The following is a 27188-nucleotide window of genomic DNA, read 5'->3' as shown; positions in this document are numbered from 1 at the left end:
TCTTAAATCTTGATTTTATTTTGCCAATAAAAAAAGCAAAGGATAGATTGTTGCACGTTATTACAGGTAGGGCTTGAACTAGTAAGAAACAGCTTTGGTACCAATGGTTGTTAAAATCTAAGGTCCGTCCCCATCCTCACTGTTTTCAACAATTCCTTTTGTCACCTCATTTCTTCTTGGTCAGTTCTGTGGAGACCTCTTTTCTCACACAAACATCCACCTGCTGCTCTTTCTGTGGATTGTAGGACTGGGGCACTTTCTCCCATTTGTCCCTTGCTCCTGATTCTCTAAGCTTTTCTCCTCTCAATACAGGACCAGCCTGTTTTCACAGCAACTTGGGTTGGCTTAAGCAACGTGCAAGGGTAGAAAAATTGAACTAAAGTGAGTTGTATAGTGTGAAATGTCTTCCCACTGAAAAGCTGAATGACACAGAATGTTACACAGGGATAAACCTGAGCTTCACAGATGATTTAAATCTGTTCCGCGCTCACAGTATGATCGTGCCCTGTGTGCCTGAGCTACCTCTGTACAAGGGGAATAGGCTGGATGTGAGGTCTGAGTGTCCTGTCTTAACTCTCCAGCTGCTATTTATATTACATTACCTCATAGAGGATCCAGCTGAGAGCCAGACCTTGCTGTGTGAAGTACATGGAGTTTTGTACAGTCTTTGACTAAAGACCACAGTCTTTTAGTGACTCTTGAATAGTCTTTTACTGAAGAAAAGCATGTGAGCTAAACACACAGGGCAAGTGAGGGGCGAAAAGGAGAGGAAAGTCTGTGGGGAACTCACCATGAATCAAAAAGAGGTGGAGTATACTGTTTTTTTAATTTGATCTTATGCTTTGGTCAGCTTTTTCTTGGATGATTTTAGTGGTCTGTACTAGTCAAGCAGGTGAAAGACACCTGTATCATGTGAGTCAAAACCCAGCAATGAATTCAAAGGTGCTGCAGCAATAAATGATCTGGTCTTATAAATTACTTAGCGTATCTTTGAGTTGTCCCTTTTAATGAGGACTGAGGTGGAGGGAGCCAAGAATGAGCAAGGCCTGTATCACTAAAGATAGCAAATTTCTCCCTGTGTCCCCAAACCCTAGCTTTATGTTGCAACATTTCAAATAATACCTTCTCGCTAGACTATAATTCTTAGTGAAATATCTGTAAACGCATTTTTTTATATATTCATCTGTTCCAGATTGGCTCTGTCATAGCTGATCTCTGAAGTCTCTTCAAATCAATGGGATTAGATTTTTTTAAAATGCTGGATATTTCCAAGCATGCTGTTCAGTTGCCTTCCGTAGTCCAAATACACTATGATGTTATCTCCCTCTCTTACTAAAAACTCTCTATGTTACATTCTGAAAGGCTTACACTGAGCCATACTTAGGTCTTGAGTAGTCCCCTTTGTATTAAGGTGTTTCTCCATGTGGCTTTGCAGCCTAGCCCTTTATAAAACATTGTTACCATTAAGAAGCTTCTTTCCAAATTTGCTCTGAGTATGTTGCTTTGATTTCATTTGGGATGTGTGTGCATAAATGTGTGTCTAAACAGGACAGAAAAGAAAATGGGGTGAGGATATGTTTGTTTCTAATAGTGGGGAAGGATCATAGCAATGTGTTTGCTTAGCTGCAGATTGACACTGTGGACAGAGAACCCAGATCTGAGCCTTGTTTTAACTGTTTGAGGGAGCTGTGTACCGGCTGCACGAGAAGGTGAATTCCTGAATGGATGCATCCATGCCAAGAGCCCTGCTCCCATCAGGAGCCGCATGTGCAGGTTGGTGGTTGCTGAGGGATGAGGTCCCCTAATAGCAGGGTGAAATCGTCTGTTCTTAGTGGAGCTTCACTATGACACTTATTATGGAAGGCACTTCCTAGTCCGTGAGTCCTGCCCCACCTGCTGCAAGCTTCACATCATATAATCATCTCAGAATTTTCTCATCTCCTATTTTAGAAGTACCCGGATAGTAAAAGCTTTCTGCTGTAAAGGCTGGGAATCTGCTTTCTACCTAGATATATTGACTGCTAGGTTGTACTCACTTTTGTGACCTCAAATTTAAATACCTTTTCTCAGGTACCATTCTCATAGTATATATTCTTAGATTAACCCCCTTATGCTCCCCTCAACAGAGAGATCAGTCTGTCTCAGCTTTTGTTTGACTAAACAAGCCACTTTCTCTTCTCTCTTCTGAAGAGAGTTTTCGTCTCCCTCAGTTACCTTAAATGCCACTACCTGCATATTGCATTGAATTTTCCTTGCCAGTTGGGTTGCTTGATATCTCACCAGTGCTTTATACAGAGACACTTACCTTTGTGGATCTGTGTTGAAAATATTTCCATAAGATTGCATTTGCCTTCAGTTTGGCTGCATGACATCAGAAACTCACAGTTGATCAGTTAGTTCAAGAAGATGCATTTCCAGCTGAGGAGCTTCAGGTTTCAGCTGTTAACTTCTCTTATTAATCTATAAGGGCAAGACAGAAATGTTACAAGCTTACTGATTGCCACAGAAAGCAAGCACTGGAATGAGGACAGACCTGGATACAGACTGATCCCACCAGTGCCAGATGTGACATCAGAGTTTCCTTGCAAAACTTCCTGGTTTTAAGCAAGATAACATTGATACCGTGAAAGGCATAGGAATAGATTATTTTTATTATTGTCCTTGTCTCCAAGATAGCATCCCTGATTTGTGTAATAGCACAGAATAAGGTGATGTCACATTCAAAACAGTTACTTTGCTTATCAGAAGGAAGCAGTTTTATTTCTGTAGGGCACAGCCATGGGTAATCACTTTGCTTGCATTTGTAATTTCTCAAAAAACATCCTACAGTAGATGATAAGGATAATGGATTTGTGCCACAATTTCTCACCCAATGATCCCTTTTCCAGAGACATGGAAAAGGTTGATGACAGGAGAGCTTTGGACCCTTTGCTCAGGAGGTGTCTGTGGAAGGTGTGTGTGCTGCTGATGATTATCAAGTCATTACAACAGGAAGGCAGAAGCCAGCCCTAATGCTCACTTGCTACATTCAGATAGGAAAGCTCTTAGCATAATCTTCCGCTGATCAAACAGGGACTGGGCTAAGCAAGGACTTGGCTGACCGTAATACTCCTTTTGCCAAGAAGGTCAGGGTTAGGCCAGGCTGGCTGGGAGCTGGCAGAGTGAACCATCAAGGTTGTTTGTTTATGTGGCAGGGCAGGCAGAGGCTCCTCAGCCCACCCAGGCATCTCCCTGAGCTGAGCAGCTCTCTCCTTAGATTTCCAGGTAGGTGCAAGGGGCACAGTCTGGGCCTCATTGCAAAGGAAATTAATTAAGCAAGAAAAGTCTATGAGAGAGCAAAGAGAGGAATTTCTCAGTATGTAGTTCAGAGGAGAAGGGGATATGGTTGGTCCTGAGTGTCCTTTTTAGCAAAACACTAGGAAATTAGTTGGAACAGAAAGTTATTTAGTCTGACTCCATACTTACTTCTTCAGTCTTAATTACATACCTTGTGCTTTTCCCTCATTTTTTTTCAACTTTTCCAAAACCTGAAGGGTTTCCTGGGAGTGACTGCTCTGTCTGAGAAATGCTTGAGCTGTTGTTTGCAAGTGGGTCAATTTCCTTCTCTCCTGCCTTCCTGGTTTTCAGCCTAATCCAGTTTCTTTTACTTCTGATTTTATTTTCCCTTTCATTGCAAATAACTGATTTCTCAACACTTTCTTTTTTATTTTTTTTTATAATCTTGTTATCCATTAAGACTGATTAACTGTTTCCTGCCTTCCTGCTTTCCCTTAGCTTTCCTTCCGCTCTCGGTGCTAATATTCTTCAGCACTCTGATACCATCCTCACGTCCGTTGTGGGATGAGGCTAATTGATATGGGCTTTGCACTTTCTTTGGGGGTCATGGTATGGCTTCAAGCCAGCTGACTTGGACCCTTTTGTCCTGAAATGTCAAATAAAAGTATTGAGTTAAAAAAATTAAATGTATTATGTGAAAAATGTAAAAAATTATCTTAATTTATTTTTATTTTATTCTTGAAAATACTTTTTTCAGAATTAATTTTTCAAAAATATACTTAAAATTGTCATTGCTCCCTTCTTATCTTCGCTACTTAAAAAAAAAAACAACCAAGATAGAAACTTTCCCGCAATAATGTATAGAATTTTAATGGGGTGACATGATTATTTTGACCAAAAAATTGACCTGCTTTAGTAACCCCATAGGAGTGAAAAACCTGTTCTTTTAAAGGCAGCAGATGTTTTGCTGTGAAATTTATTGCCAGGAACTTATGCAGGACTTGGGTGCATCTGGGGATGAAAGCCTGCGCTGCGTAGTGCTCTAGGCAGTTGGGGAGAAAAAGGCATTTTGGTGCAGAAGGTAATGGGGTGCTCCAGCCACCGTGTCCCTTCCCCACAGGGTTTGGCTCTGGCTTTGGTGCCAAGTGAGAGATGGGGCAGAAGACACACAGCTGTACTTTGGGGCATTCCCCAGACAATGTATGGTTTTTAAAATCTGAAGCCACAGACATCATGTGAATGTATTTACAGGAGTATTTCTTACATAAACAGTTTTCCAGAGTGAAGAGGCTGGAAGATAGAGAAAAAGCATTTTAGATAGCAGGAGGAGCAGGCCGTTAATATTCAGTGGTTGATTCCTGCCTTTTGGTACTATTTTGGATTCCATAGAGTTAAAAGTTTATTGCCTACATTTTCTTATATTTCCCCCAGCCATGTCTATGCAGGTGAACTAAAGAGGGAGCCTCCCTGAGCCCTCAGACTTGATCTCCACCTGTCTAAACTCTTAGAGTGGCAGCTGGTGTATCTTTGGCCTATGAGAGTTAATACTCTCCCAAACATTTCCTTAGAGTATCTCCAAAATTTGAACATTCAGGGATGCAGTTGCAAGTATCCACCCTATTTTGGGCGATAAAAGGAAGGATAAAGGTGGGCCAATGGGCTGTTTCAGGCCAGTTGGCCCCATTGCCCAGGAACATTGCTAGCTAATTTATTAGTCTAAATATGGGCTAAAAGTGCTACGGTACCACTTTCTTCCATTTTTTTAATTTTATTTTAAGGCTTAATATTCTTTTTGATTAGAAGTGTATAATTTCACCAAGAGAACTGTGCTATAAGAATACAAATTACTGGATTTGATGAATAGTTAGATGTTAAGGGGCATTTTTGTTGTTCAGGAAAATTCTTGGCAATGTAGAGATAAAGCAAATGGGTCAAAAACGTTTGCACAGATAGCAGTAATTGCAGCTGAAAGGTATAATTGTCATATCTTTATCTGACATGATGAATTTGAAATGCTATTCATTGTAAAAAAATTAAATGGGACATTCTGTTTAAACAAAGTAACACAGTTCACGTAGGATTTTTTTCACAGATAATTTCTTTTTATATGCAAAACCTGATCTGAAGATACTGGCTTAGGGTAAGAGCTATTGTACAGAAGAGCTCATGTACTCTCTCTATAGGAGCGCAGTGTAGTCTTTCAGGTAAAGCAAGACAGTTTATATTTAACAAATGATCTGGTTAGGCATTTTCTCTCAAAGTACCTCTTAAGAGACTTTGCTTTGTATGAACTCATCTGACACTTCAAATTATTTTAGTGTTTGATTTGGATGCATTTTGTCTACAGATCCTTATTGGGCTACTTACTAAATTTTCTCCAGTACGCAGGGTTTGAACAAGGCAGATCTGGACTTCATGTGAGCCTTATCTTACTTACCCAGGACTTCTAGCTGCTGTGTTTGTCAAGACTGTTCACACATGGCTTCTTTCATCATCCTCACCGCAATACTTAAAGTCAGAGCAAGATAAAATTACATCATTTCCAGGTGATCTTTAAGCACCAAGATGGCTAGTCATTCCCAAGTAGCAATACACAAGTACAGGAATATAATAGCTTAGAATTTAAAATCCCTTGATGTGATACAGGACTTCTGGTAACAGACTTCATTCATCTGGTGGTATTTTTCCCCTAACATGCAATTGACCAAATGCTTTCTGGATTTATTTGTATTTGATGGGGGGTGGAAAGGGAGGAATGCAAGTTTCCTTTGGCTTGTGGGTTTTTTTCATTCTCTAAACAATCAAGGATGAAACACTGGTGGTGGTGGAACACAAGTAACAGAGATAAGAAGTACAATCATATTTCTTAATTACTTGGCTGGTGAGTCCTTGTTCAGATGCTCAGCTTCCAAATCCTGACTAGATTTTGGACTGGAAAGAAATTAGCAAAATCAGATTAGCAATGACAAGAGAATTCATCTTTTTTTTCTGCGTCAGGGATCACCATTGCCTGCCAGGAGCATTGTGGGTACAGGCAGCACATCAACTCCCTGCTGTGCATGGACCTCAGGCATTCTTGTACCTTAATCTTGCATGTATCTGCCTGGTTTCTCAGGGACTTAAATGCTTTAATTTATCCATATTCTTGGTGGCAACACATAATGTCTTTGTATAGATGAGGTTCGACTGTATGATCAAATACTATGGACTCTGTGATCTAATATTCCCTTTATCTTTAAAATCAATTCACAGAATCCAAATCAAGTATGCCCTAACACCTGTCAATTCTGAAAGCTGTATCTTGTGGTTTGTCATTGTTTTTGGAAGCTGATTTAAACTGAGCCTTGTGTTTTAATAGAAAAAGTTCTTGTTAAATCTTATAACCATAAAGAACATCCTAAAAAGGTAAGAATGTACAGTAAGACCATAGCGCAGAAAACTTTGATTGCATTTCAGTTGCTGCCAGTACAGTGGTATAGTGTTTGCTTTCATGTCTGTGATAGGGGCATGGGCTTCATATCATGTAGCAGAGATTAGATCAGAGACACTATCTGATTTCTTTTGCACTCATACCACTAGATTTTTGCCCACTCCTTTAAAAGATGAAACTGGATGGTATTTCTCAGTTATTAAAGAGGATAGATGCTGAAGGGACTTTGTTACCTCTGGTTGATGCTTTGCACTTTCCCCAAGGATAACATAAAAGAATTTTCTGCTTGCTTGTGCTTTGAACAGAACATGAGACATCAAAACTGTGGGAGAGGAAGGAGAGAAGATGAAAGTGGAAACATGATTAGGTATACATGTATTACAGAGGATGTAATTAAGGCCTTGGATAGGTTTTGCAAGGATTTAAGATCTCCAGAAGTGTCCCCACAGCTTGTAACATCCTGCTTTTCCCATTATGGCAATGCCCACTGCCATTGTACAATGAAGGGTCTATCGATGCCTGTCTTTTAAAGAACCCTTCTGTAAATAGTTTGTATTATTCATTAAAAAAAAAAGTAACTCTAGGCTGAAATTTACCATGTAGTGTGTCATCCCTGAAAATATATTTTAGCCATTTAAACTTAACATTTTGCGCAAACAAGGGAAGAAAACCTTTCACATCGTTTCTATTCTGAAAGACTATTCCCTGCTTCTGAAATTACCAGGTATATAGCAATTCACATGCTAAAATTCCTGCATAAGCAGTCCCTTTTTGAAAATGCAGCCCATAGTTAGTGTAAGATGCAGCTTTTGAGTGGAATGAAGGCAAAGGGGAAAAAAGATATTTCAAAATGGCAGCATGGCTAATGATTGTGTGCAGTGACTTCTGTCAGCAGGCTTTCCAAGATTTTTCACTAGGAAGATGTCAGCTGCATGTATGTTGCTTGCATAGAGTGAATCATGGGGAAATATCTCCGCAATAGCTGGTATAGCATGTCTTATCAACTGTGTATGTATTTGTGTAATAGAAGATTCTGCGTTCCAGTAAGTTGTTGAATATGTGTTTTCAGTACAGATTTAATGTCTCTGCAGATCAGATAATGCTACAAAGTTTGCCAAATGATACTGCTGTATAGTTTTTGGCAACAGCCTTCCTTCCTTGCAAGAATTAATACACTGAACAGAGAAGCTGTTTATAAATAGGTCTTTTTAATGTTTTTTCAAGCTCAGAAGTAATACGTTAGCTGATTGAGTTCTTGTGAGATAGTTTAATATAATGCCATAACAGTATTTAGCCAAATAAAAGAAGGCAAACCACAGAGTTATTAAAAATGCACTTGTGTAGTTTTGGTGCTGTATTTACTGCTATCATTGTCAGTTAACCAGTGGAAACTTTCTTGAAAGGTAACTCATTTTCAGTAGGATGGAACACCCAAGAGGCACCCTGCTTCTTTACAGAGTTACTCCTGGCGAGGGGGTATTTTCTTTCTTCCATTGCTCTTTTGGATATTTATATTCCCTTATTGCTTTACATAAGTTATTGTAAATAAACAATAAAACTAGATGAACAAGCCACTAATTGTCACATATCTAATCCATTCTATAGCATGAGGGCAATAGTTTCCTAATGTTTATTTTTCAGTGCTCTTTTTATCAGTTTTTAAGGATTAAAGCAATAGGCTTGGTCCAGCACCATTCAAGGCAGTAAAGATGCCCATAGTAACACTCAAGGTGCAGAACTGTGTCACAGCGGGAGAAATGTTCATTCAACTTTAATTTTCTTTTTCTCATTTTTATACTTCTTACCACTAATAATGTTACTTCAGGAGTATTGTATGTTAGACAGACCAATTTACCTGCTATTTCTTTTTCAGATTAAATCCTCTAAGCAATTACGTAAAAGTTATTAAAGTGGTTATTATCTGACATAATGCATATTAGTCTGGTAGACACAAACCAGGTGTGACTTAACAGTCTTTATTGCTCCTTTTGTGTAAGTATTCATCACACGTACTATTTTTGCTTTGACAAGAGAGATAACAGTTCTCAGAGGTCCCATCCTGGGACATCCACTCCCCCCCCCCCCCCCCCCAAAAAAAAAAAAAAAAAAAAAAAAAAAGTCTGCAAACTTGGATTTATAGTCCCAAATCATCATGTTGACTCATCAATTTTTTAACTATATAAATGTATTTCATAATATTGAACAAAGATGCCTCACTTAACTTCAAGACTGACAACACTGAGGTCTGTTCAGTGATCATGGCAAAAATGTGCCAGTATCCTAAAACAGTTGGTGTCAAGGCATCCTGACTTCATCAGTGGGAGCTTCTGACACTAAATCATCCTTATTATTTCATCTCTACACTCCAAGTGAATGTACAAAAGCATTACAAAGCTTACTGATTCATTGCCACGTCACTTTTTCTGTGTCCAAAGCCCTTGTACAAACTAACAAAGCTCTTCACTAGCCAGACATTTCCAGACATTAATTATTTTGATTTGGAAGCTCTCATACAGGCAGCATAGAAGTGTGAACAGTCGTTTTTCCTCATGCTGTACAGAAGTGAGAGTTATTGTACTCATAATGCAAACACTTTGGCATGTGCATAATTTTACTGTTCTAAGTCAACTTCTTAATATCTGTGAGATGACTTAAGATAATAAAGTTCAGCATGTATGGAAGCATTTTCTGGACAGGAGTTTATAGTTCCCATACTCTTTATTTATCCATGTTGCATATATTAGTTTCTTTTATTGTTTTTTTTCCCCAAAGTTTTATAGGTGAGTTAGAAAATAAGACTGAGAGGGAGGTCACATTATCCATTCCCCTTCTTCAAGGCAAGATTTTTTTCTAAAAGGAGTTTGTCTGAAGTGTTCTTAAAAACATCCAATGATAATTCCATGTCTCCTTATGAAATCTAAGCACAGTGTTTAACTGCCTTAGTGGTATGCAGTGTTAATTATGGGACACTGCTATCCTATTAAGCATTTATCTTGCTTTTTTCTTAATATCCTCCAGTTTTTTTACTGAGCTTCCAAACGCTGGCCTGCTCAGAGCTGAACATGAGGTACATCTCATTTTCAAAAAAGCAATCTTTAGTTTTCCTGTTAGTGTAACTTTTCTACTTCCAAGAGTTGTATTATAATCTGCCTAACACGCAAAACAACCTTTATGCATATTAAAAGTCCTCAGAATGTGTTTAAAAATACAGTTCATACAGTCTATGTGATAGTCCATATCCATTCCTTCTGTAGTTCTCTGAGAGTATATAAGTAAATTGATGTCCATTGTTTTCCAGTGCTGTCTCCTTTTATGACTGAATCCAGGCATCTACAGTATCTTTCCAATTAAGGACACAATGAGTGAATATTACTGACTACATGGCTACTGGTGCACTGTGGATCACAAGGCTGAAGCAGCCCAACTGACAGGAGACTTCTTATCTGTAGGTCTTTTTTTCTTCTAGTTGCTCAAGTAATTAAAAAAGAAAAGGATTGCAACTTTGCATCATTGAGACTACTTTATTTTGGGAAGATAAAAGGCACAGTCCCACAGACCTCCTGAAAAATAGATTCTGTGTTGTCATCATTGTAAAGTTCATTGTATTGAAGATCAGTCCTGTAATGGTATCAAAGTAAGTGAAAGGGAAAAAAGGGCAGGTGGGATGGCTGCCCTGCTGCAGGTTAGACCAAAGCTTGGTCATGTCCAACTGTGCATTCTTGCAGTATTAGACATTATTCTGCTATCCACTGTATCATTATGTATCTATCCAGATTAAGAAAAATATTTTTTAAGTGGTAGAGATGGTTGTAGTATTAATTTTTCTCCTTGCAGATTGAAATGGCCTGCTTTATTTCTTCAGTTCTTTTTTATTTTCTGCTTATTTTCCTCCCAGAAAAGACTTCCCATTCAGCAACATATAATTACCCTTATAACACAGAATTTGTGATTCCAATATAATTAGAATATTATAAATATTATTATAAATAAATATGTCGTTGAATCAGGTAGAATGAAAGAAGTTCTTAAATAATTTTGTCTAAAACTTTTTACTTGCTCTGCAAAGGTGAATGTGAGCAACTGAGTCTATTCTTGCCTGTATGTCACTGGGAGAGTGATTAACTTGTTGAAGGAGATTTTCTCAAGAATAATACACTGACAGAGATATCATAGATGTGAAATGGAGGGAATTTCTTGTCCTGCTTCTCTGACTTTTTTGATGAAGAAAGATCTGTGTGTCACATTCACATACGAGGTTCAGCAGGGCTGATATATTAAGGAGCCATTTTTACCTTCAATTTTTTCCCTACAGGTGTTAGCAGAATCCTGGGACTGCTAGGCATTGCTAAGTACTTTTACAATAAATACTTAGTTTAGTATATAGATAGGACCTGTGTGTTTTGAATGATCTTCTGAGTTGTCGCAAATAAGCTCACTAACAGCATGGCACTAATTTACCTGCACTAAGTAGACTTCTGGAATGGTTTCTCATTCCTTTTGTGTCCTTTCTTTATGTCATCTAATCATGGCACACTATTAAATGCCCTGGCCAGGACAGATAGACAGCCTAAAACTCAGTAGAGTTAAAAATAAGTAGTGTGTCATGAAGAGCTACCATAACTCACTGGTAAAAGTTAGGTACCATTTCTCTGCTACATCCTTGCTGGCTCTAGCATTATCACTGCTCCTAACCCAGAGGTGCTCTTAACTGCAAAGTGGCTTTGTGTTTTTGGTTTTCCTTGCTCCATTCCTGGATGCTGAGCAAATGAGGACTGCTACAGTTTCTGGGTAATATTTTGGGCAAAATGCACTGTGCTGGAGATACAAATTATCATTTCAGGCTCTCAAGCCTGCACTGTGTCTTGTTCAGTGGTGTTTCCAACCGTGTGTCATGAAATTGTCTTTGGTTCTTCTCCTATGAAGCTGTTGCTATTGGAGTCATGGAATAATTTGGTGAGAAAGGCCTTCTGGAGAATGCTGATTCCAAGCCCTGCTCACAGCTGGACCAGCTTCCCTGTTAGGTCAGGTTGCTCAGGGCCTTTTTGATTCAAATTTTGAAAGGCTCCAAAGATGGAAATTGTATAGCCCCTCTAGGTGACCTCTGTACCAGCGCTTCACCCCTGCAATTATGACTTTTTTTCCCCTTTGTGCTCAGTTAAAATGTTCCACATTGCAACTTGCTCTTCTTTTTGCTTCTCATCCTTTGGCTGGGCATTTATGAGATAAGTCTTGCTCCGTTTTCTGTATTATTCCCCTTTACAGGTAGTTGAGAACAGCTATTAGATCCCCCCCATGCTACTGTCTTCCAGGCTGAACCAAGCCCGATCCCTCAGCCTCTCTTCATGCACCGTGTGCTCCAGATCAGTGCTCCATTGTGGTGGTCTTGCTCTGCATCCTCTCCAGTATCAACAAAATGAGGCCCCACACCAGGACACCATGCTCCAGATGCCTCATGCATGCCAAGCAGAGGGAAAGATTGCTTCTTGACTTTCTGGCTGCTCTCTTGCTAATGTAGCCCAGGACATGGTTAGCCTTAACTGCTGCAAGGACACACTGCTGACTCATTCAGCTTGTCCCCCACCAGCGCTTGTCCTCAAACCAGCGCTCCACCAGCAAAGCTGGAAAGTCTTGAGCAATCCCTTGGGAGACTACATCCTTCTCCCTTTAGTGTGCAGACACAGTAAAACTGGAGAAAGAAGGAAGGGATTTGCCATACCCCGTTCTTTGAAGCTAATTTCTGTGTTTTGCCTGAAAACCCAACTGATCTTCAGCATATCCTGCAAAGCCTGAACCTCTTCCCAGCCTCAGAAGGAGGGAAGACAATTGTATGGTTGGGCTAAGTAAAGAGTGGGACTACTGTAAGCTGAGACATGCAAGTTGAGAGACACCTCCTTTTCTCCTTGGGCTGAGAGGGTGAGCGCTTGTTAGTTTTCATTCAGTTGATATATCTGATTTGTACAGAAGGTGCCTGATGCACAAATGTGGGTGCTAATCAACAATATAAAAAAATATGAGCATAAAGCTCTTAAATCCTATCCTTCTATTATATATAAATTTGCTGTTGAAAAATACAACAGGGAAAATTCCCAAAATTCACAATGTAAGTATTTCTGGTTTTATTTATACATGTAAAGAATGCATGGTAAATAGAAGGGTGATAGAGTGCTAACGCTGAATCAAATTTCTGTTAATTTATGAAAATGGAGATGCAATCTTTTGACAGACAAATTGCTGCAAATTTTTTTGAGCGATATATACTTTTTTTTTTAAGCAGAACAAATGTAATTAATTGCTTACAGAGCAGTGGTCCCTGTGAAGTACTTGTAGTACACTTGCAGGATCTGTAGCAGCAGGCAGGTAATGCATTAGTTTTGCTTGACCTTTTGAATATTGAGATTTTGAATTCTGCCTTCTGTGCTCTTAAATGAGAGCTGCCTTGCTGGTTCACCCATGATGAGCCCTCAGCCACCAGACACGTGGTGCATGGCAGGCAGCGTGGCACCTGAACTTCTAGCTTCTTGGTCAGAGTGGCTTGAATGGAAAATTATATATGTTCCTTCTACCTTTCTAACAGCTGGAGTTACACCTGGAAACGTATTTCATGTACTTTACAGAGCCTGGTAGGAAAGTACAACTGTGAATAAAAACACGTGGAGCTTTATGCCCTTCAGTTTGTTGTTGTAACTGATTAGACCAGGATCTTTTAGTTCAGAGCCTAGTCTGGATTTTACCACAGTTTTCCTCTTGCTTCTGTTTTTTTAAAACAAATGGACAGTGGTTTTTTCTCCCCTTAGGTACCAAGTCACAAGGAAAAATATTCTGGAAATGTAGATCAAATTACAGAAGATGGCTTTTACTGGAGTTAAAGCAAATGAGCAGAATTTCTGATAATGCTTTACATTTGCTTTGTTTTTTACTGGTTTTACAGGTTTGCCTCTGTATATCTGCAGTAATGTTTTTGAAAGTTTGACGGCATTACAGAAATGGTGGTGGTTCAAACTGCAATGTGCAAACCTAGCAATGTAAAATCAGGGTCCTAAATTCATATTTAGATATTCATTTAAGAACTGACACGTTTACCTGCTGTTGAATTCAGTAGAATTCAGAAAAGCATGTGGAAAGTCAATTTACCCTTGACTACACTTGAAGCTAAACTGAGTTCAGCACCAGTTGTAACTGCTTTATCAGCAGTGGGTAAATTTGCTGGAGTAGACAAAGCTTCTGAGTTTCTGGGTTTTGCTCAATAGGAAGCAAATTTATGAACTTTTTTTCATGTTTGAGTGTTATAACTAAATATATTTTTTTTCTGTCTCCCAGATGTTTTTTGGAAGGCAGGAAAGATTTAGCTGTCTTAGCAAAAAAAAAAAAAAGTGATCATTTTGGAAACATTCCACATTCCCCTTTCTGTGTCAAGATTTTGCACTGTACAGAAATAAATTAAGCAGTGTTTTGGGGCCTGGCTAATCCACTGTCCAGCTGTTGCAGATTTTATGAGAAACTGCAGATTATCTTTTTGGATAGAGAGGGACATAGTAAGTTGCTGGCTGGGCTCTGCAGGGTGAAGGTGCTCAGAAAGGATGGGCAGGATCCCTTTGCTGCTCCCTTCGTTACGACAGAGAACGACATGAGTTTATGGTGGGTGCATCTCTCACCTTCACTACTGTCTACTATTGACATTAGTGGCACTGTGCCCAAGGGTGCCAAGTGGTGAAGCAGTGCATGCATGGTGGCCCTGTTAGCATCCAGGGGCAAAAGGAAGAGTGCGGAGGGCTGTCCCTGAGTCCATATGTAACAGGCTGGCTGAGCCATGGCAGCATGGACTTGGTTTGATGTGTCATTTTTCTTCTGTTTGTTTCCACTTGTTTGGGAGGAATCAGTTTTTGCCTTGACTAGACTCACTTCCAAGAAAACTTTTTCGCTGCTTGCTTTCTTGCCATTTTCATTTGCACTGTGGTGCCTTGGAGTAACCGGTGATACATTTCTCTCCTTTGGGCTTTTGGTTCAGGGGTTTATTGTTCTGCTTGTGACTGTGGCACTATAGATCTACACGGGCTGAAGCTCTGGGTGAAGGTCTTGCCTTGCTCGATTTACGAGCTCTCACTACTTAAACAGCCAGGATGCCCTCATCCAATACCATCTCCGTTCACAGTGGCTTTCCCTGAGGTTCTGCTGTTTGTTTTTCTTTGAAATCCTGAACTGAGTAGCGTTGTGCCTTAGAAAGTATGAGCTGTTCCTATACCTTTAACCAGGTGTACTTCTTTGGAATTAAAATAAAACCAGACATTTATTCAAGATAAGTTGCTATGTTTATCAAATCAGCTTCCTGGTTGCCATTGCTAAGACGATCAGAGACTTCTGTCTTTTGAGGGGGGATCCAATTAATAGGATTGCTTATATCAGAGTATGTTCTTATCCAACAGTGAACATTTGAAAGCAAATAGAAATGTTAAAAAAGGAGTCTTAAAAAACAACTATTAAGGCTTATGCCTTGTGGAGACTTGATTGATGTTAATAATTAAAATAATTTGTCAGTTTTGATAATGAGAATCTTTAATCCCAAATCCTGTACTCCTTTGAAATAGCAGTCAGCAGGATCCTTTCCACATAACATGCTTTGGGAATTCAGCCCTCACAGGTAATAAATTATTAGGGTATCTCTTCAGGTTTGTATTACAAAAGGCAGTTTTGACCAAAAAATAAACAAAACAAACCCCATATATTTACAAGTTTCTTATGAAAAGGAAATAATTTATACACATTCTCTGGGAAGGTTTTTGATGTTTGCCTTGAAGATGTACTGATCCCTACAGTGTAACTGGAGGTAAATTAAGGAGCTGTACAAAGATTTCTGCTCTTTGCATTGCCGCTGCCATGGCAGGAAAAGTTGTGGGTCTGTTCTCTAGGGAGACCAAGTGGCCACAGGTTTCTTTAGCCAACAGCAGTTGCCTGTGGTCATGGCTGTTTCCCATCTACAGTAGGGCCTGTGAGATAAAACCCTCCAGTGCTGAAAAGGGGTATTCAGCCAAAGGAAAAACAGTGCAAGCCCTTTGCTCTCCCTGCTGTGTTTATGTCCTCCAGTTGCCATACATCGGCAATTAAGGATATATATAAATATTTTTTTAAACGGAGCATCTTTTCAATTTTTTAATTTTATTCAGAAAGGAAAGTTGCACTTGCAAGCCACTTGTATATTTGATACTGTCAGGAGCTACAGTGAGTTCTAGGACTGAGGTCTCATGCTGGCACCTGATTTTTCAGTCCTATTGCTTCAGATCATGGAGAGAGATGCTACCACCTCCCCTCCCTTGGGGAAATCAGGGTACAGCCTTGCTTTAGCATCTTCACCTTTGGCTGTTTTTTTGGGAATGATGCACTTGGCTGTGGTTTTCAGCAAACAGGGAACTGTGCTGGTTCCCAGGGATCTCTCAGGGGTGTTGTATAAGGAAATTACATTACTGCAGGCTTGACCCTAAAACCCCTGGGGAATGAGAGTGAAGACAGCAAGTGAACAGGACATAGAGGATAAGGCTGAACTCTTGATTTGGGCACTTTCTGGTTGATTCTGGTGGTGGGCAGGACCTGGGCTGAATCCTTCTCAGCAGTCGTCCTCTGGCTACATCACCATCTCATTCATCATGGGCTCAGTTTCCAGGAGCTCAGGAGCTTGGCCAGTGGCCATGCAGGTATGTGACCATACCTAACACATTTGGTGTGTGTGATACCCTTCATGTGACATGGCAACTGGAAGTAAAGGGGAACTACTGGCCCAAGATAAAAACGTGGAAATGTCTCCTCACAGGCCTAGCTGAAAGCAAGAACCAGAGTCCTCCACTGGGCTTGTTATCATCCTGCTATTTAGGAAAACAAAATACTAATTTGGGTAGAGAAATAAACCTTTCTGTGTTACCTGACTTGCCATTTAAAAAACTTTAAAAAATGTCAACACAAAGGAAATTTGATCTTGAAATATTACTTGGAACTGTAAAATGAAAAAAGCTTGATTTAGAAAATCTTTGAGCTAAATGTGGCAAATGTTTAAAATCTGGTTTGTTCATAATCATTTTGAATTCGATAAACCAGTATAAGTTCATTAATAATTTGTATAAAATAAAACCTGTTTTGTTGGTGAATAACAGATAAAGTAGAACTGAAAATCTTTGCTTTGGTATATGAAACCATTCTCTATTTTATATCCTTTTTTTATAATTATATTTATATAGATAAAAAATAGGTAATCATATAACTAGTGAAAAGATTATAATTTATTTATTGTGAAGACATTAAAACCACTAAAACACTTAAATTCTGGAAATGCTACTGGGTCACGCTTTGCAAAATCCTCTGATATTTTCAGATCGTTTCAGTTTCACAAGTGAATAAGAACTGCTTTCCTGTCATTTTCCAGTGTGTAAAAATTTAACATTTGCTACACCATTTCTCTTATCTGCCTATGTCTTAATTGCTCATCAGGCAGAAAGTTGTCAATCTGAAGTGCTGTCCTCTTCGTGATCTATAGCAACGTTTCCATAGGATCTGCCAATGATGAGATTATGCTGTAATTTCCCCAAACAGCTGGGTCTGCTTTGTTATGAATAGAAGCCATTGGGGAGTGTATCCAAATCTTAGCTCTCAGCCTTCCAAATCACATTAACAAAATTATCACATGCCTGGGTGAGCGCTTCTTCACTGCTTTTAATTAATTCCGATTGTATGTTACCCACTCCAAGAGGTTTATTGGCTTTTTTCTTTTTTTTTTTTTAATGTCCTAGTATCAGCTTTCAACTTCCATCACCGCTGGAAGTTGTTCTGTGTAATGATTTGGGCTTCTCAAGAAGATATTCCCGCCTCCTTCCCTTCCAGCACTGTGTTTGTTTCAGCCGTGGGACTCTGTTCTTGGCAGCGTGCAGCCCTGGCATCACATGCAGCAGTATCTCCTCTCGCAGAGAAAGCCTCGGTGAGGCAGTGGCTGGGTTGCCAGCTCTCCCCAGCAGTATTTCTTGGGGCACCTGTGCATGTCAGGATGCTGCTGCCCATGCCAGTTTTCTGTAGTAACTGTAAAACCAGCATCTTGTTTCCCACCTCATACAAGTATATTCCTCATGTACTTTCATCTGTCTTCCTCCATCACTGCGTTGGGCAGACAATAGGAGTGTCTTCCCTGTGGGCCAGCATTTCGTTCTTTGGGTCTGTTTCGGCAGAGGTCTATCTGTGCGTGCTGTAATGCCAAGATGCTCGTTCTGTTCAGATCTGTGCTGCTCGTGCAGAGGGGAGCAGAGCTGGAGCTTGTGCTCAGCCCTTGTCCTGCATGCTGCAGCGGTTTGTCATCTTGAAGCTTGTGACCGGCGTTGCCTCTGAAGGAAATGGCCGGAGGCTTCTCACTTCAGGCTTTCAACTGAGTTGTGATCAAGCAGTTGTAGTTACTTTCTGCGAGGATAAACATGTTGTCACACTTCATGACTCCTTTCTCAGTCGTGACGAAGTGGGCTGGTGTGCAGGGCCCACATGCAGCTGAAGGCCTGTGTGATCCTCATCCCCGCGCAGCACCCCCCACTACCCGCTGGGTTGAGAGCATTCCCGTGGCTGACCATTTGCAGGCTACTGGCTCTGCCGCAGCCATTTACAAACCCATTGCTTAATAAGGTACTCAGGTGCTTCTCATACACTGTGTACAGAAAGGGCAATCAGCCTGGGCCATGCACAGAATTACTAGTACAACCAGATGTTTTCAATGTATCTTGTTGTAAATACTCTGGGTTTAGACTATATGTACTGGGATGAGTAAGCAACTGTGACAGCCTGCGTTAGGAAATACTTATACAAGAGCTAAACTTCTCAACACATTTCAGATTTTATTTCTTTATTTCCAGTTTTATTTTTCCTTGTGCTTTGATAATTCCTTTCCATATCTCATAATTATTACTGTTCTATTTTTGTGGTGGATTAAAACCAAAACAGATAGCCAATAACGTGGTAATGCTTTACCATTTTTCTTTTATTCGCTGCCTACTGAGGATAGCGATATTTCTGCACTGCTTGTTTAAAAAAAAAAAAAAGCTGCTGTTACTATTTAGAAGCAGGCTGCTGCTTTCTTTTTTTAGCTGGTTACGTTTTACAAACTTGAGCTTTGCTGATACAGTCCATGCTGTGTGTCATGGCACAGTAATCATCCAGCTCAGCTTCACCTTCTCCCTGCTGTCTCCAGAGGGTAGGATGGGACCTGCTGGCCAAATGCAGCTTAGGATGGAGCAAAGTGTAGTGGAGGAACTGCAGAAGCAGACAGGAAGAAACTGTTTTAGACTTCTTTCCTAGATCATCATTAAATGGGCTCAGGTTTAGAACAGAGGCTCTTAAGAGAGAAACATCTCAGAAGGAAACTGATACTGCTGAAGTTAAACAAAAGTATTTAGTTATGTTTCTGGCTCCTTGAAATTTTCTTCTCCCTCGGGATTCATAGCTAACTGTAGTCTGGTGGGTATCATTTTATTTTACTGTCTAGCACGTTCACATCACTTTGTAAAGGTTTTTTTTCCACAAATACAGTTATCGCATTCTGCCAAGATGTTGTGGGATGGAGAGCTATGATTTCATTTTCCACTCTCAGCAATTCAGAGGGGATATTTTTTACACTATACAGTATCAAGAATTGTTTACCCATATCAAGAGTTGCATATACCAAGTTCAGTCTTTAAGACTTGCAGTTGTGTTTCTTGTCCAGGGTCCCCAGTGAGATGCTGCCAAGTGATGAGGTGTTGTCATTGCTGGGATCAAGTCTTCTCTTACCCACTGTTCCTGAGCTAAAGAGGGTATCTGAAGAGTTAGGAGGTTCACATCCCGGTCATCTCAGAGCATTCCTGCACAGCAGGGAGTGACTTTAGATGTGTGTGTGCCAGCCAACATCAGTCAGGAGAGGTGAGTAATAAAAAAACATAGGAGAAGCCAGCAGAACCCAGGCACAGCTGAGTCTTTTCATCTCACTGACTCCAAAGAGCATAGTGAAGTTGAGCCTAGACAGTACAACATAAAATCAACTATACTGCAGAAAATCCAAGCCAAAGCTTCTTAAATAGAAGATGTTTATATGAGAATGATCAAATCTTCTAAGGTCCCAGGTGTAACAAAAAGGCATACATCTTATTCCCAAATGTGCCTATCACAGTATGTATTATCTTAATTGAGCCAAAACCAAAATCTTGTATTCCTTCACAGGGAAAAGTGGATTAATAAAGTATTGATTGGAATAGATGCTTGATTACATTTTTGTATTAATTTAGCAGGAGTCCTGTGCTATCAGTATGTTCTATAGCAGAACGAAGTCATGTGTTATTTTCAAACATAGAATCACTATTCTGTATTCATTGTAATGGCAACTTTAAAACAGATTACAAAATTAAACAGGCAATATTTTGCAGAAGAAAATATTTTGGGTAATTGTATGCATGTAATTATAAGGATGTAATGGGTTCTTCAGGTCTGTGACATCCTTTATCTGAGGCTCGATGTCACCAGAAGAGATGAACTTGGAAGGCTGGGTGCATAGGGTCCATTCTGAAAGGTGTTAGCACAAGATGAACCACCTTTCCAAAGTGCCTGTCCCTTCTCACTGACTCTGGAGGAAGCACAGGAGCAATGCTAACACTGTCTGAGATTAATCTCTGCCTAGACAGTATTTTATTGTCCCTTCTCTTAAAAGCAACATAATTGCACATACGTTTGAACTCTGTGTCTCTGGCCAGCATTGGCTGCTTTAAGAGCTTAATTTCAGCTGGTGGTGTACTGAGGTTGTGTAGTGCACTGTGTTTGAGAGGGGACAGATCTTTCTGACCCTCATGTCTTATCAGTTTGTACAAGCAATATTAAACCAAATTATTTGGTCTGGTGTCTGAAGCATACTAGCATGGCTTGTGTCACACAAGGTGTGTGAAGATGCTTTCAATTAATACAGGTATTTCCACAATATATTTTTTCCAAAACAATCTTCATTTGCATTGCTACTAATCATATTGGGGACAGTGTAAACAAGAGGAACCAATAACCTCTTAGCATTATGTTTATAGTTTTAAATGTCTTAGTTATCTTTGTTCTAAACCCATGTAAGAGATTTAGAGAAGAAAATAAATGGCAAATTAATGTATTGCTCTACTTGTACATTTGAATGCATCAGCCATATATGGTACTTAGGGTTTAATATACCTCGTAGTTATTATTTACCAATTTATTTATACATACTGCTGTAGCACATGGAAGTCCAGTGTCTCTGGAAAGGCAGGGAAGGAGCAACTGGTGGAGTGGAGGAGCTGTGAATAGAGTGAAACTAGGCCTGGGAAAAAGGAGTAGGTGATTTCCTCACAGGAAGGTATTTTAGCTCTTTTGTTCCTCACCATTCAACTCTATTTTAATTGGGAATAAATTATTTTTTCTCAAGGGAAGTCTGGTTTGCCTGTGATGGTACTTGGTAAATGATCTTCATGTCTTTATCTCTACCCATGAGCTTTTTCATCTTGTTTTCTCCCCCTGTCCTGTTGAGAAGGGAGAATGAGAATATGGCTGGGTAGGCATCCGGTAGCCAGCCATAGTCAACTCAACACAATCTGTTAAAGTTTTAGGCCATCGGGTGACACTTTTGGTGAGAGAGTACAAATGGTGCAAGAAAGATGAGTTTCCTCCATCTTTTTCTCAATTCCCCAAAGTTTTGCTCACTGTTCAATTCAATTCATAGAATTATAGAATCATAGAATGGGCTTGTTTTAGAAGGGGCCTTTAAAGGTCACCTAGTTCAGCATCCCTGCCATGGGCAGGGACATCATGCACTAGATCAGGTTGCTCAGAGCCTCATCCAATGTGGCCTTGAGCACTTCTAGAGAGGAACATCCACAACTGCTCTGGCCAACCTGTTCTAGTGTCTCAGTCATCACCCTCATAGTAAAGAATTTCTTCCTTATGTCTGTTCTAAACCTACCTGCTTTTCTTTTAAAACTGTTACCCCTTGTCCTATCACTATAGACCCTGGTAAAAACTCTTTGTCCAGCTTTCTTGTAAGCTGCCTTTAAGTATTGAAAGGTTGCAATAGGTCCCCCAGAGCCTTTTTCTTCAGGCTGAACAATCCCAACTCTCTCAGCCTGCCTCCACAGGAGAGGTGTTTCAGCCCTCTGATGATTTTTGTGGCCCTCACTTTTGAAACCACAGAGCGATGCCATTTGCCAACTGAGGGAGAAACACAAGTTGACTGAACTCAGCTCCCTCTGGAGCCCATCAATGCCCCTTTCTAGCTAACAAAACAGATAACAACAGACATGGTTTGCCCAGTGAAGAGCATTTAGAGTTCAGCTTTCAGGTTGAGTATGTAAACTCTGGTATTATCATTTTTTTCAGAAAAAAATGAACAAGAAATGAACCGAAAACTCCATAATACGTGTATTTCATTTAATAAGTATTCAATTCTTTTTTCTCTGGGAATAAGGACAGATCACAGAAGCAGTTTAAAAGTCTTGCTTTACAATGCTTTGTGAATGAGATCTATAATAACACAATTCTGTGGTGGTGAAGTAAAATTCTTAATACTGTGTTCTGTTTCATGAATTAATTTAATTAGTTATTGTTTGCTGAAGAGCTGAAACTATGCCAGAAGCCTGAATCCAGGCTCAACCAACATGTGTGTGCACCGTATAAAGAAACTGGATTGAGCTTAGAGCCAGATGTTGTGGTCAGGACTGAACTGAACTGAATACGAAGGCTGGGAGGACCTGCTCATAGAGAGGGTTAGAAACACAGGCCCAGACTTGCACCCAGATGCTGTAGACAGAGCCGCGGACTTAATCAGCACTTCTGATTACTGCCTCTGTGAGCCCCTGATTAGAAACCCAGCACAGCTTGTAGCATTGCAGGTGTTTTAATTCTGTCTTCTAGATACTTTGGAGCATGCTCCAATTTCTAGTTCCCATATTTCTTTATGATGAAAGGTATGAACATACAGGGTACAAAAAATGTCTCAGAGACTGAATTTAGGCATGGTATAGACAGAAATTTCCCCTTCAACTTGTTGGAGGTGATAGAGGACAAAATCTGGGCTCCCAAAGCCCTAGGGTGGAGAAGCCAAAAGGAGTTGCACTGTATTGGGACTGGTGTATAATCCTCCATATTTGAACATACACGTGTGCAGATGCCTCAGAAAAACACTGCTTTTATATGCAGGCTTACAGCCATAGTTTTTGCTTTCTTGGCATCTATAGATCTGGCTAAGAAGTATCAACAGGAATGGAGTGTCAGCACAAGTACAGCAGTAATTCATACAAGGCGAGGAGAGAAACCCATACACATCCTCTAATGGAGCTGGAATTTTATTACTTACAGCTTGTCTACACAGTGGTGCTTTAAATGCATCAGTAGCCACTCTTGGTGTAATAAAGACATTGTTGTAGCAGTATGAAAGTGCTTAGACCCTCAATGTTGGGACCCAACCTCTCCTAGCTATTTATACTTACTTCGATTTGTAAATCTGTGTGGCTTAAAAACAGTAGTAACCACTCTTCTAACCAGGACAGTTTTAATTGTGTAATTTCTCAAGTCAGAGATCTGTGCTATGCGAAGAATCTGTCCTGGGAGCACAGCTGTGATTGAAACAGCATCTAAAGTGTTTGAAAATGCTCTATCCTGGGGATGTACCTGAGAGTGCTGTTGATTTTAGCTTTGGTTTAGTTATCATGATTCCTGACATCGGTGTAATGTCTGTGTTCTCTTTTGGTTTTTTTTTTTTTTTTTTATTGTAGGTTGGCTGGATTAACTGGGTTTTATTCAGAGGGAACTTAACAGATCTATCTTGCTTTTGTTGAACCTCTCTACTGCACCTCACAAAGATTTCCTATGTCCAGAGGCTGCACAAAAGACAACTGAGCAGCACAAAAATGTGACTCTGACAAGAGATTCCAAGCTTTCTGACAAGGAATTTTCTACTGATGACTTTATAATTTAAATATATAACTGAAGCATGCATAATAGTTAACCTGACAAGGAAAAAAAAAAGCTTTCTCGTTAATTAGGACTGTCAAAAAGGCAGTCACCTGAAGCTTCAAAATGAGTGCTCCGTTAATCCCAAGCAAGTCATGTTATGCCCAGCTTCAGGACAACCGCAGCGAAATAAAAAATAATAATGAAAGCATAGTGAGTGTGGGGGATACCAATGCCAACCAAATTGTGACAAAAACTAGGACCACTGAAGGGGATGTTAGGAAACGTGGTTTGACAGATGAAAGTGGGAATATACACTGTGGAGGATCAGAGAAAGTTGCTCATCTGAATACAGAGCAGAATAAACTCTTGACCTTCAAAGACTCTCGGACCTGTCACACCAGTGTACAGGAAAGTAAGCTGCCCTCCACCACAAGCAGGGAGATGGGGAAAGATTCTAGGACCTGCGAAGCTAAGGATATATCAAGGTATATCAGGATTAGCCGTGGACAAAGTCTGTCCAATTTAAAAAGTAGCACAAACGATGCCAACCTGGAGGTTATTTCCAAAGGTGATGTTGACTTAACCCAGAACTTTTGTAAGGGTAAAATGTCCAGGACTGTGGAGGTGGAGAGAATAAAAAGGCTTTCTTTGGGAAGACCAAGTAAATTCTCTCCTCAATCTGAAACATTTGCAAAAGACTGCATTGGCCGTGTGTCATGTAAACGTCTGCTTTCTGCATCATTGGACTCCATTGACAGGTCGCACCGTTTGATAGGAAATACAGAGAAATCACAAAAAACATCCACAGACCATTTTCTTGGGATGGTGTTTCATCCACTTGACAATACCTCAGAGGAAAATACTGTACTTTATTCAAAACCATCTACCTCAGGGAATAAGAAAATAAGTAAACCAGAAGATGTACCAAATGTTAACGTTGAAAGCACACTGCATACTTCTCATTCTCAACTTTCAACTGTTAAGCCCAATGAGATTGCGAGTAAATCAGAAGCACAATTAGGTCAGGGTGATAAAAGTAAAAAAACAGAGCTTAAGACTGCACTGTCTCTACAATCTAAAAATACTTGTCAACAAAAGATTGAGAGAATTATGCTGGAAGAGTTCCTGGGATGTCAAAAAGATGAAAATACAGCAGTGCAGGAGCAGAAAGGCTCTGGGTCTGATGCATCAAAATTTCAAGCATCCCATTTTCAAGACACCTGTAATAAAGCAGAGGATCCATTGTCAAGCCAGGTGGTAACCTATCCTGATGAAAAATTGCTGAGTGATAATGTCACCATTGGTGAGGAAGGGAGAGGAAACAATGACAGTGACAACAAGGCAACTGACCAGGTTGGTGAGGAATATTTTACTGACAAAGAAGTGGAAACATCATTCCCACTCTCATGCAGTAGTAAATCCAGTGGCAAAGTGACACCTAGAAAAAACAAAAATTTACATGAAGTTGATGCAGGTTGCACAGAAACAGTTGGTGAACAGATATCTCTTATACAGAATATTAATCTACCTGACAGCAAACCCTTGAAAGTTAATGAGGATAAACTGACATTAGTCAAAGGAAGCACTGAGGATGTTGCTGTATCTGTTTCTGATGTCTCAGATCAACACGGAGCATGCAGTGCAGAAACAGCGTCAAACCAACAACCCGACAACCACGACAGTGATGCAGGAGCCTCGAGCTTTTCAGTTCCAAGTAAAAAGACAGCTAACGCACAGAAACATCCTCCAGAGGAAGCACCGGAGAGCTGTAACATTTCAGCAAAGGCTGATGCCTTTTTATGTGTCCAAACTCCTGTGCGCCCAGTGGCAACACGGGAAGTTAATAGTCAACCCACGCTATCAAACAGTAATTTGAAGGACCTTTATGCACTTCATGTTGACAAACTGTCACCCTCCTCAGTCCTACCTCCCATTGACAGTACGCAGTTGTTAAACATATCCTCTAAAGTGCCTATCAAGACTGCTTGCAGCAGTGCCATCCCAAAACCTATCCTGGTCCACTCCAAGGGCTCCCTTGCAGAGAAGGCAGATGTGGACAGTGACTGCAGTGAAAAGCTGGAAGAAAGTGTGGAGGTGAAACCTGCCATACCCAGGCCCAAACCTGTGAGACCTAAAATCATCACATACATTAGGAGAAATCCTCGTTCGATAGAGCAGCTTGACCCTTTGTTTGCGCCAGCAGGGATGCCCTTTGGTAGCCCCACGTGTGGCATGCCCATCTCTACGGAGCAGAAGGCATCCAATGGAGGGGAGTCGAAGCCCACCAGCATCCTATACGAGAAATTTAAACCTGACCTCCAGAAGCCAAGACTTTTCAGTTCTGGACTGGTGGTGTCAGGAATTAGGCCCCCGGGCCATCACTTCGGTTCAATGAGCGAGAAGTTTCTGCAGGAGGTAAGGAGGCAGCTTTGACAATCTCTTTTGTATGCCAGGTGGTGATCGTTTTCTTACTTGCTGCTGCCAGAAGTTAGTTCTCAAACCTCAAATAAGAAAAAAGTCTTAAATCAAGGTAATGTCTGATCATTAGAACTGAATAAACTTACCTGTTTTTGGCACTGACGCTGTTGCGATGTCTGATCTGTGACTGGAAGTTGTCACTGTGTTCCTTCAGTGTTTTCCAGGAAACCAGTCCCCTGCTAGTAATATAAATATGGGTGTTTAGAAAGGAAAAAAACATACTGTTTGAATTTATTCATAAGTGGAATGTCTTTTTTGCCCCCAAAGAACAGCTTTGGGAAATAAATGTAATCTGCCCACAGAGACTTTTCCTCCATAATGGGAAAGTTGGCAGTTTTTTGCAGACAGAGCACTAGAGGTCTAAACTAATTCCCTTCTGTTTAGCTGTACTGAAGCCCAGGGGCTATCAGAGCTGGTTTCTTTTAACTCGTTTTAATGTTGTATGTTATATTTACTTGCACCTCAGATAAGAAATCTTTCCCCAGAAAACCTTCCCAAGCAGCTAAAAGGTGATGGAAGTCCTTCTGGTCTGTTATAGCTACTGATATCTCATTGTGTTTCTGTTTTGATAAGTCAGGCAGGAGTCCTGGTTCCCTGAAATCCATGCTGGGAGGTGAGCGCTATGGAGGAAGGCTGACCTTGCTTGGAAGGTGGAGAAAGGACAGGAAAGAGGGAGCTACATTTGGGTCTGTGATGTGCCTTTGCCCTGTGCTGCTGGGGACCTGTGGTAGCTCAACAATCAAGCTTTTGATATAAATACTGATGATAAGACAAGTGGTTTTAATTTGAACCAGTCTTTAAGAAAGAAAAATTACTATGTTTTTTTGCTGTGTGTCTCATGGTGTTACTGAGGCTGTATTAATGCCTGCCTCATTCTACATACAGTGTTTATCCAAAGAACAACATTGAAATAACAAATTTGGTGACAGTGTTGACAATCAAAAGCTGGCAAATAACCATATTAAAGATATTGTGTGTGAGTGTTGGTTAGCCCTAATGCCGTATTAACAGGCAACCTACTGAAGTGGTCATGGATTATAGTTTTTCACAGAGCACCATC

General features: G+C 40.2%; 1 protein-coding gene across 1 annotated transcript in view; it reads left to right on the top strand.

Moving 5' to 3' along the window:
* Window positions 1–27188, top strand: part of MTUS2 (microtubule associated scaffold protein 2) — a 317018-nt gene that overhangs the window by 91697 nt on the left and 198133 nt on the right. Inside the window, exon 3 of the mRNA XM_040584399.1 lies at window positions 23470–26065. Within this exon, the coding sequence (XP_040440333.1) occupies window positions 23774–26065 (2292 nt within the window). The 5' untranslated portion in view covers window positions 23470–23773. The remainder of the gene's footprint in view (window positions 1–23469; window positions 26066–27188) is intronic.

The sequence above is a fragment of the Falco naumanni genome, chromosome 2, assembly GCF_017639655.2.
Source record: "Falco naumanni isolate bFalNau1 chromosome 2, bFalNau1.pat, whole genome shotgun sequence".
Lineage (NCBI taxonomy): Eukaryota > Metazoa > Chordata > Aves > Falconiformes > Falconidae > Falco > Falco naumanni.
Note: the sequence above shows the minus strand (reverse complement) of the source record. Positions and strands in the feature narration are given on the sequence as shown.